This window comes from Mastomys coucha, unplaced genomic scaffold (genome assembly GCF_008632895.1).
Source record: "Mastomys coucha isolate ucsf_1 unplaced genomic scaffold, UCSF_Mcou_1 pScaffold8, whole genome shotgun sequence".
In the NCBI taxonomy this organism is placed as follows: domain Eukaryota; kingdom Metazoa; phylum Chordata; class Mammalia; order Rodentia; family Muridae; genus Mastomys; species Mastomys coucha.
In genome coordinates, this window is record NW_022196914.1 from 35,726,180 (window position 1) to 35,737,865 (window position 11,686).

General features: G+C 40.1%; 1 protein-coding gene across 2 annotated transcripts in view; it reads right to left on the reverse strand.

Moving 5' to 3' along the window:
• Positions 1 to 8,245, reverse strand: part of Pdcd6 (programmed cell death 6) — a 16,913-nt gene extending 8,668 nt beyond the window's left edge. The window contains exons 1-4 of one of the 2 annotated variants that reach the window (XM_031360275.1): positions 8,026 to 8,245; positions 7,272 to 7,333; positions 2,861 to 2,905; positions 700 to 852 (exon numbers count right to left, since the gene is read on the reverse strand). In XM_031360275.1, the coding sequence (XP_031216135.1) occupies positions 700 to 852; positions 2,861 to 2,905; positions 7,272 to 7,333; positions 8,026 to 8,126 (361 nt within the window). In that variant the 5' untranslated portion in view covers positions 8,127 to 8,245. Of the gene's footprint in view, positions 1 to 693; positions 853 to 2,860; positions 2,906 to 7,271; positions 7,334 to 8,025 lie in introns of both variants that reach the window. The other variant, XM_031360274.1, reaches the window with a different exon arrangement.
• Positions 8,246 to 11,686: the final 3,441 nt, after the last annotated feature.

Consider the following 11,686-nt stretch of genomic DNA (forward strand, 5'->3'; position numbering starts at 1 on the left):
TTTTTCGAGACAGGGTTTCTCTGTGTAGCTTTGGCTGTCCATATTAGCAACCTTTTAATAAATAAAACACACAAGGGTTTTGTAAGGCAAAAGGATGGCTAGCTCTGGGAGCCTCTAATTATGCTCTGGACAGGTGCTATGAATACTTGCGAGAAACACAGCACACTTTGCATGCCTAAGCCCACACCAAACACACACGTACTAAATGCATTTGAGAATGGGCACACACACTTTCTAGTTTCCCACTGAAGAAAAATTTGGATGGACTGATACATTTTATTATTTATAGAAGTATGTCTTAATGTTATTTTATCACTGTGTTCATGTAATTTGACAAACCACTACATATATGCTGCCAACTACCCCACATAATTATGTTTTCATTTTTCTACTTTAAATTGTTCCAGAAGCCACATTCTCAATTTTGCTCATGACACCATCTCATTTCATAAAAAGTAGATGATTTGCATAGCCCTTATCTCATTTTGGATGAAACACTGTGTGAAAGACTCCATGTCACATATAAATCTTCATGACAAAAACAGAATCAAAATATGAACCTGTATAACATAAACAGAAATTTCACATGGACTGGGTTAAAAGAATCAATAAATGGAACGTAATAAATCAAAGCTTGAGGGACTCCTATATTCCAAAATGAAATACGCTATACAATCAAGACAAGTGAATTACCAAAACCTGAGAGTGCTTGTTTGAGCTCGTTCTTGTCAATCATCCCAGAGTTGTCCCTGTCGTAGGTCCGGAAGACATTCTGCCAGTCTGTGATATACTTCCACACACCTGTGAATTCACTGAAGTTCACACCAGCCTTGTTTTCTCGGTCAAACATAGCTGAGGTGAAGAGAAACAGCAGGCACACATTAAGTTTGCATGTTCAACAGCAAAAGACAACCAACCACAGGACACTACTGATAGTTTCATGCCACCTGGAAGACCTTTAGGTGCTAGCATGGAGCCAGCTGCCTAGTAAGGTTAGTTTGTTGATCAATTCCTAGATTCCTAAAAGCGTACTTATCCTTGCCTAGGACGGAGGGAGTGTGGCAGACAGTCATCTAATACTAGCCCCTAAATAATGACACACATTCACCACTGGGTAGAAGGTAGACAGTTATGATAGAACATGTTCTGAAAAACAGAAACACTAAAGGACTCTCTTTTTATCAGAAGGAAAATGGAGTGCAAAGGTTAAGGCTCCATTTCCTAGCTCCAAGTCCTGAGCCAGAGTGAACCTTTTTACTGCCCAGCTATCACAACTCTAGAGGGAGGCTTAGAAGAGTTCTCGTAGGTCAAGAAATACCTGTTTTAATTAGAAGATCTCCTAGTCTATTATGCTATTAATTTTAGATTTTATTTTTAAGACCTCAATCACTCATAAGCCACCTTGACAAGTTTACCTACCTCAATCTGTTGGGGTGGCTAGAACGCAATTAACCTATACCAAACATACCCTGCAATATGCTGTTGAGGTTACTAAATATAGTGTACTTCAAAAGGGCACAGGAGAGGTAAAGTGGAAAGGCTGGACATATACCTTGTCTCCTGTGGTAGAAGGGACTTGGTCATAAGACTCCATATTAAAGGAAAACAGAAAAGGAAAAAGAAAGAAAAATCTACCTCCCAGGAAAGAAACCTAGAAATCAAAAGAACAGTAAATCTCTCCTGAGAATGTACATACAGGCACCATCATCTTTTTCATCTGAAGCTTAATCCTTGCTTACACATGCAACCACGTGGTGGTGGTTTAAATGAGAATGACCCTCACAGGCTCATGTATTTGAACATGTGGTTCCCAAGTGATGGTGCTGGCCAGAAGAGGTTTAAGAGGTGTGGCTTTGAAGTTTCAAACTGGTCTTCTATTCTCTTTCTTTCCACTTCGGGCTTGCAGTTCAGGATGTGAGCTCTTACAGTCCTGTCCATGCCACCACGCCTGCTACCGATTGCCAGGCTTCCCACTACCATGGACTCTAACCCTGGACCTCCAATACTGTAAGCCCAAAGAGTGTCTTTCTTCACCTGAGTCATGGTGTTTTATCATAGCAATGGAAAAGTGACTAACACACTGAGAGAACCAAAACTGACAACCCACATCTTGGTTAAGAAAGAAATGATGCGCCGGGCAGTGGTGGCGCACGCCTTTAATCCCAGCACTTGGGAGGCAGAGGCAGGTGGATTTCTGAGTTCCAAGCCAGCCTGGTCTACAGAGTGAGTTCCAGGACAGTCAGGGCTACACAGAGAAACCCTGTCTTGAAAAAACCAAAAAAAAAAAAGGAAAGAAATGATGGAAATCCTTCCTGGAGGGTCTAGCTCTAATTCAGACCTTGGTACACACATATTAAATTCAACCAAATACTAGCTCTCAAAACAAATAAAAGTGACTAAAACATGAAGGTAACCAGTTACATGAAAAAAATTCAGCAGGAAGAATTATTAGATGCAGGCTACCTTCTTACAGACTTTAAAATCATCCATAACACAAGATAAAGTAGATGTAAATTAACATATATAATTCTTAAGTAAAAGCATTCTTTAAAGTTTAAAAAACTATTACATATAATAATATTTAAATAAAAGAATCACAAACATGAATTTTAAAAGATACTACCAAAATAACAAAATAAGGCTTAAAGAAAACTGTAATGTGGACATTTTATGAATCTATAATCTTAGAATTAGAAATGGAGAGGATGAACTAAGATGTAAACTTAAACTAATGGATAAATGAAGATATCTACACATACAGAAGCAAAGAGGATGAAACATAAGAGCCTATGCAATATCTGAATGGGGTTATTATAGTTGCTCTGAGAGAAACACCTAGTCTGTCTGTGTGGATACTTACAAATGATTGACCTCACAGTCACTGGATTAAATGGAGTCCATGTACCTAAAAACAAGTGACATAATATCAATTAGACCAAAGAAGATTAAGTTACAAGAAGCTCTAAGTACCTGGTCTACTGTTAGTCCACGAGACTCAGTGGCCTGCTCTGGAACAGAGCAAGCAGGGCCTGCTTCCTACCAGGAGCTCTGGTTGCCTTAACCTGTATGAGCTCTGAGCAATTCTGGTCAGTACCTGGTCTGTACTGCCGAGTTTAACCTATTTGTAATACCAGGGGCTGGATGTGATGCTGCTTCTCTGTAGAATTCTGCTTTACTTGTGTGAATTTCTGAGGAGAACCACCTTCAGGCCTGACAATGTTCTGGGACTGATAGTGACTGAATAATAAGTCTTACAGGTAGTCATCTTGCATAGATAGACACGTGATTTCCTTCGGCTCTCTTTTTATTCTACACTACAATTCTATGATAAAAATGCCTTCAAGAGAAATTTTTCTTAAAAAGAGAAAATAAGACTGTTTTAAAAGTACAACTAAAACATGCATCTCAAGCCACTAATATGTTCAGTAAGTCAAAGGCACTTCAAAAGCACTGAGGAGAGGTGAGTGCAGTGACACATGCCTCTAATCGCAACATGAAATTATGAGTTCAAAATCATCCTCAGCCAAGCAGTAAGTTTAAATAAAAGTCAGCCTGGGCTACACTTCACAAAAGGCTAACCAACCAACAAACAAAACAAAAAGGAGATTGAAAAAAATTAACTTTTAATCTATAACCCAAGAAGTTTGTGACATTATTTCATAACAGTAAGAGAAATCCTATGATAGCTGATCTTCATTGTCAACTTGACTGGAGTTAGAAACAATCACCTAGGAGATTAGTAAGATATATCTCTATGTTTATCAGGGCATTTCCAGACAGAATTAACTTGAGGGAAAGACCGTTCTGAACGTATGTGGCATTATTGCATGGAGTGGGGCCCAGACAGAATAAAAAGGGAAGAAGAAAGCTAGAGGAACAGAGAACACCAGCATTCCTGTTTCAGGCTCTCTGGCTGCCAGGAGTGAATGGTTCTGTTCCACCAAACTCTCCCCTTCTGGATGGACTGAACCCAAACAGTGACCCAAAACAAATTTTTCTTTCCATGAGTTGCTTCTAGAAGGTACTGTGGTCACAGAGATGAGAAAACAAATCCTGTTCTGTGCTCTACCTGTCTACTGACCATATTATTTTCCTCTATGTAAATAAGTCTCACAGAGGCCCAGTGTACTCATAAACACTCCTAGCATGGTGTCAACTACACAGCCACAAAGAGGCTTTAGAGATGACTAAATTGAAGTTAGAAACCATGTTATTTTTAACTTCATGCTTCCCTTCCAAGAGCATATTAATTAGATTTCCTAAAATAGTTTAATCTGATTCCAAAATCAAAGCAGAAAACCAATCCTAGAAGACTGATTAGAAGTCAAAATAGCTTAAATCACATAAACACAGCAATGCTGAGAAGGGTAGTGAGAACTCATGGCACTATTCAAGGCTAACTATCCCTGCACAGTACAGTGTGAACCTTCTTCATCAAGTTTATAACCTAAAAGCCAGAGACAGCTAAGGTTTGAAAGTTATTCCCTCTGAAACTGAAAGCAGCATTTAGTTGCCATGGCTAACAGTATTAAAAGGCAGGTCCTGTGCACAGGAGTTAGGTCATAAGAACTCCAGCCTTATGAACAGAAGAGAGAGAGGAGAGAAAAAGAGAGAGGAAGAGAGCGACAGAGGGAGAGAGACAGACAGAGAGCAAGACAGACAGACAGAGAAAGAGGAGAGTGTGTTAATTTTAACAGTTGCTTGAAGGACACTAAGTCCTTGTTTGTGTCAGAATCACTTTGGAATTAGTGCTCAAGCTAAATAGGGAAAAATCTTGGTTTATGCTAGGGGCATAAGAATTGGCCCCATGTGTGCAAACAGACCTACAAGTTTTTTGTGTCCCAAAAGGTTTTGGTAACTATTTTTGTTTGTATTTTGGAAAAACCAAGATTATTTTTCTCTTCACATTAGCTATTAAAAACTCAGATTTAAAAAGTCAGATTTATGATTTATTGGTAACTTTCTTAAGCTCTTTACCGCCTTATTCGCTATCTCTCAGCTAACATAATTAAAGTTTATTTATTTTTTGTATTTTGACTATTTGGAGTAGAGCTGATTTTCAGTAAGCATAAATGCTAGTTCTAATACAGATGACACATGACACCAGTATTTCTGTCCTGATATCTGAGGTATTGTCACTTCCTTTCACCCTGAAGCCTTTGTGATATTTTACCATGTCTGTACCAGCTGTAGGTCACTAAACTTGTGAGCCAAACCACCAGACACCTATTTTCCTGCCTCCATGCCCTCTCTTCGTTGGAAGATGTACCTTATACCACATGGGTGTGGCTTCCCCTACCTTCAAGCCAGATTTCTCTTTTTCCCTGAGTCTACCTCCCTAATACTGTAATAATACAACACAGTAGCTAATTTATAGGCCATCATTATACCATCAGGTGATAGAAAACCACCAAGATTTAAAGTGGCCCCTTGACAACAGCATCTTGTAGTCCCCACAGATTAAGTAACTAAAAATTGTGTCAATTCTATCACTTTTATGTAAGGCAAAGGTCACTCTGAAAACACCAATGAACCAAGAATATCTAGCATAAGGGGATGGCAGAAGTAGCAAAAGCTTTCCTTTAATTTTGACACCAAGGCTACAAGGCACTATCTAGCATCTCACTTGCCTTCTTCCTTCATCCAATCAAATTACAAGAAAATGCTCCCTCCTAGAACAAAAATGAGCCTTTTAAAATTTCTATCATGTCTTAAAAGTAATCCCTTTCGAAGCTTACATAGCACAAATAAAGAAAAACAATCTCTAAATACAATAATTAGAAAATAAAGCCACACCTAAAGAATTACAAATGACATTTAATAAGAAAAATATCTTATTATGATTATGGATGTACTCAGTTGGTAGGGTGCATGTAGTTCTAGGCTCTATCCTCAGTACAGAGTAAACCAGCACTAAGTACTCAGGAGTTAGAGGCAGGAGGATTAGAAGTTTAAGGGTCATTCTTGAGTATATAGAAGTTCAAGGCCAGTCTAGGACTCATGAGTTGGTCAAAAAAAAAAAAAAAAAAGGAAGGGGCAGGATGGGGAGGCTAGAGAGACAGCCCAGCAGTTTAGTACTTGTTGCTGCTACACAGGACCCAGGTTCGATCCTTAGCAACTACATGGTGGCTTACAACTACTTATAACTCCAGTTCCAGGGGATTAGATCCCACTTCTATATTCCACAGGCAGCAGACATACACATAGTGCACTTATATATATATACAAGCAGGTCAAGTATTCATATAAATAAAATAAATAAATCTCAAAATTAAATAAAAATTTTTAAAGAAAAAAAATTGTCTCTAATGGGACCACTAAAGATTAATGACAATGACCCCAGCAAGAACATGACTCCATGGAGAGCTCTGTACAATAGCCACAATCCTCTCAATCCTCCTGGGACACAGTGTTCCTCACATTATACAAATACCTCCCCATGCTCCTGCTGACAGCAGCTCCCATATCTCTATTTCCTAAACTGGCCCCAGAGTTTTAATGTTTATATGTATATATGTATGTGTATATATTTATATGTATATATATATATACACACACACATATATAATTTTGTAATAAACATATATTAATATATCGTATAACAAAACATAATATATAATCTTATTTTATAATAAAAATAATCTTAGTTTACATTCATTGGTGTGAGGGTGTTACATCCTCTGGAACTGGAGTTACAGGCAGTTGTGAGCTGCCATGTGGGTGCTGGGAATTGAACCCAGGTCTTCTGGAAGAGCAGCCAGTGCTCTTGTCCTTTGAGCCATCTCTCCAGCCCCGCCAACTCAGTGTACCCTTTATTTTTTTAAGTTTTAGCAGTTCTTATAGCAAATATATTTCCACAGAAGTACCTATTGGACAATCCTGAAGCCTTTCAAAAACTAAACAATTACTTCTAAATGTCACCTGACAACTTATCAGTGTCCCTGATGATCTTCTTCAGAGCAGTTGCTAAGACTGATAGTAGGTCAAAGACCTTCTAGATAAGTAAGGGACCTGTGCTGCACAGAGCTAACCTTAACTCTCCAGCAAGGCCTACGCTGTAGTTCTCAGTTCTCAGAAAGCAGTTTCTGAGGCTCACACACATTTGTTCTGGAGCTTGGTGAGGTAACAATGATAATCAAGAAAATACGGACACAGCAGCTTAGAAACACCTTTACCTTATACTGGTAATAATAGTTCAGTCTTAAGGACTTCCTTGGAAATCATTCCAGGAAGGAAACAGCTTACTGTGAATGAATCAAGCTTCAACTCACCATTGGATAATGCTTGCTGAAGCTCATTGTCTGAAATCACTCCACTCCTGTCTTTATCAACCCTACCAAAAAAAAAAAAAAAAAGACCAAGTAAGTTGGTGATTAAAAGTAAAGGAAAAATAAAACATAGCCAAAACATTTCCATCAATGTACACTAGGTCTGGAATGTTACTCTGGCCAGACCTTCCTCTTAGCTCATCTGGAATGTCACACGCCCCCAGGTGTGCCAGAGATTAAAGAACAACCAAATGCAGGAAGGAGGGATTGAATCATCTTTTCTCTATTCCTTCTCAGGCTTTCTTTTAGCTCTTCAAGTCTCCTTAATTTATACCTGCACCAGTTCATCATAATAGGTAGATTCTCTAGGACGAATAAGTCATTCTTTGGCACGAGTCAGTGGAAAGACAATCAGTCATTCAAAAGGACGACCAGGGACAGAAGGCATGCAATAGCAGCCAGCTCTTTTCACTGATGCCGTTTTCCTGACTCAAGATTTGTCTTGTTTCTAACTCAAGCACCCTTGACCCTGTAGGGCGGCTGGTCCGCGCCCTTCGGCCCTGAACAAAGTAACAGCCAACAAGACCCTGTACCCTGTACTACTGTAGAAGAGAGTTAGTCGGGGATGGATGGGAGTAGGAAGGGCTGGGAAGGAGGTCTGGGGATGGAAGGGTGTGGAGAGGGAGGACTGGGGGGTAGGCCTTGGGAACTGAGGACCCACCAAAGGGCCGAAGGAGCTGAGTGGCTCTGGCCTTACCGCTGGAAGACGTTCCACAGGAAGCTCTGGTCTGGCAGTGCAGCTCCAGCAGCAGGGCCAGGGCCAGCACCGGGGCCTGGGCGGTAGGAGTAGGCAGCCATGGGCTGATGCACAGCGGTAACGCAGCCCAGCTCCACAAGCTATGCTTCCGCCTGAGTTAAGGGGCAGGACCAGGAGCCCACAACTTCCTGGTAACAACGGAAGCGCGTGCCTTTGAGTCACTTGGCAGGCGTGGTCAGTTGCCACGCAACGTCTGGAGGGCCTTGGGGTTAGTCTGAGCTCCGCCTCCTACTCGGCTAGCGGCGCCTTGGGTGTCCCTTGCCTTTTAGCCCTATCCTTCTCCGCCCTCCTGCGTGTCTCCTCCCCGAGCTGCTGCAGGTGAGCTCAGAAGAGATTACACCGCGAGGGGCCGACCCTACCTTACAAAACGCCTCGACCTGTAATGGAAAGTGGTGAAAGCTTTAACTTGGACCGACCGCTTCCCTTTACGTCTGCATTAGTATTTAGTGCGAATGTGATGTGCACCAACGGTTATGAAGTTCTCGTCGGAAACTCAAAGTGACATTTTGTGTACTCTGGAGTTTGTCCACCTGTCCCGCCTCCACCTTCCCGCCTTCCCGTTTGCTTATGTCGGTTGATGCCCGGCCTCCCTAGGTTTTGCAGTGGCTTCATTTGTAAATGGCCCCAGTGAAGTTTGGGCCTGAAGTGAGAGCTGTGTTTTCTCCACCCCTTACTTGAACTTCTGTACTTTTGGTGGTTATTCCTTTTATTTATAAACATTCATTCTTTCGTTCTAGATACTAATTCTATGGTGTTTTTATAGTTTGGAGTGTCCTTGAATGAGAGAATGCACAGCATTAGGGTAACTATCAACCGGTCATGTGCTGACAGGCCATCCTTCCACCTAAATCTGTATGCTGTGATACAGGTTACTCCGGTTCTGCCGTAGGATTATTCCAGCCTTCCTATTCCTCATCCAGGGACGGGTTTATCATAAGAACTGCTGTGCTGTCTTTCTGGAGTTTTAGTTTACTTGCTGAGGGTGAAGAGACCAAGAGCCAAGAATATGGCCTTGTACATCTGAAACTTCCATGTGGACAATCATTCATTATTTAGTACAGCTATAGATCTGATCAACTCCCAACTGTATCGTTTTCTGCTCCATTTCTCTTGTTCTTGTCCATGAGACAACTACTTAAGAGATTTTCAAATTCTTCAAAGAAACATCTTATAGCTTTGACATTTACCTCAAAATCTATAAGATACTTTTAAGAAAAGTAGATTTCCTTCCATGATTTAGTGAATTCATTTTTTTAAAAATTTCTCATAAACTGTTCATCTCACTTGTTGAATAATCTTTTAGACTTTTCTGGTTCTTTATTTAGAATCTGAAATCCATTTTTATTCTGTCCTATCTGTCTCCTTTTCTCTTTACCAGAAATACAAAAATGTTAACCCTACTTGAACTGGAAGTTTTTTAGTACAGAAAAACTTACTTCAGCAGACCCGAGGCTGCTGAATCCAGGACTCTACCAGCTGTTTGCTTACTCTGAAATGCTATAAAGGCCCAGTCCCAAGGAGACCACCTTCTGCAACAGCTTAGATAGTTGTCTTCCAGGCGCCACCATCTATCTCCTTACCCTATCTCAGGTTTAGTTTCCTCCTAACCAGGTCTGTTCTAAGCTTTCCAGGAGTAGAGAAATAAATGAGATAACACTGTCCTCCTCCTATAATGTTAATCATATCATGTGTCTGCATATTGAGCCACTCTTTCCTTTAGCCTAATTCTCTGAGCTACTTCTTTGAGGTACTATATAAACAAAATCGTTTTCCTTTAGAACTTTTCTAAACATTGGCTTTCTGGGAGCTGAGGTGCACGAAATGGGTAAGTCATAGAAATCTTTTTTGTACATGCACAGATGAATGCATGTCTTTATACATATGGAATTAAAGTGTACCTCTAAGCCACATTGGTTCCTTTGCTTACTTTCCCAGGTGGATTGCAGCATTGAACATCTGCACACAGAAGACAAGTTCTTTTAGTTACCTTTCCTGACAGAGCCAAATATGCACAGCACAAATGTTTTTCTCTAATGTTGAAACTTTGTCACTTGGCTCCAGTATTATTCTGGTCTGGATTTAATACCAAAGAGAACCTATCACTTTTATGTAATTCAGGCTTCTTAGTATTGCTGAGTGTGTTAAATGTGCACTAGATGGTGTGAGGAAGCAGCAAATGTCCTCAAACCACCACTGGCCAAAGATGAACTTGTTCTGACATTGACACATGAGGCTACAGAGCACTGAGAGATGGACCAGTGTAACTGAAGTAGGTTTAAATTTCAAGGTAATTAAAATGTAACTAGCTACATGTAACTATGATAAAGCACTGCTCAGTTCAAAGTCTGAATGTCTCTTTTTGTTTCCTTCAAGGTGCCATTATTCCTGGCACCCAACTTTCTTTACTTAACTGGTTTGCTGCTGCTTTTACAATGTTTAATTTTTGAAGTTCTGAGACCTGCATTTTGAAAGATTCTGATTCCATTAGTGGAGTATAGGAGTTTATATTTGTGATTACTAGGAAACCATCACCATATTATGCTGCTTCTGTTTCAAGTACTAAGCTTTAATATTGCTCTGACACTCCAGCACTCCCATAATGCTTTGCATACTCATCACATGTTCTGAATGGAGCCATGTTCCTCAGTAGCCACAATTTTCCACTTGATATCCTGCCTTTTGGTGGGCCATGTCATTCTAGAGTTTTCAAACTTCTTGCTCATCCTAGAAATACAAATTTTGGGGTGCAACCAGTTTAGGGATTGAAACTCTCTGGTGCAATAAAGCAAGTCACTCTTCTGTTTCTCTTCTTGCTAGTGTTTTTGTTGGTTTGTTTTTTAAAGCAAGCAAACAAGAATACACTTATATTGTATGAAACATGCCATTTATGTGTCTGTGTGAGATTCTTCTTATATAGCACAAGCTAAGCTATGTTTAAACTTTTTTTTTCATTTTCATTATTTTTGATTATGTATGTGTCTGTGTGGGTGTGGGCCTAAGTGCAGGTATTCAAGGAGAACAGAGGGATCAGACACCCCTGAGAATAGTTAAAGATAGTTATGAGCTACCCCATGTGCTGGGGACTCTGGTTCTCTGAAAGAAAAGTATGAACTTTTAACCTCTAAATTATCTCTCCAATCACCACATCTCAATTTTTCTATCCTCACACATCAGCCTCCAGAGTACTAGGAAAACACCTAAGATCTTCATTCCTTCTCTCAGTTGTACAGTACCTCTTACCATAGATGAATGCACTGATCCCTCAGCAAGGAACTGTTGTTTTTAAAGACAATAAATGGTTAGAAACTTCGCAGACATTTAAGGTTGAGTGTAACTGTGGGCTTTTGCTCCCAGCCACTTTGTTCTCAAAAATAATGACTCTGAGACCAATTATTTATTAATAAATGATTAGGCCATAAGCCCTGGTATAGTCACTGACTAGTTACTTATATGACATATTTAAATTATTCTATGTCTTCCACATAGTTACTTCTCCTCAGGTTTATGCGACCATCTCTTCCAGAGTTCAAGGCGAATCTCTCACATGCCTCACTTTTTCAGACTTCTCTCTCTCTCTCTCTCTCTCTCTCTCTCTCTCTCT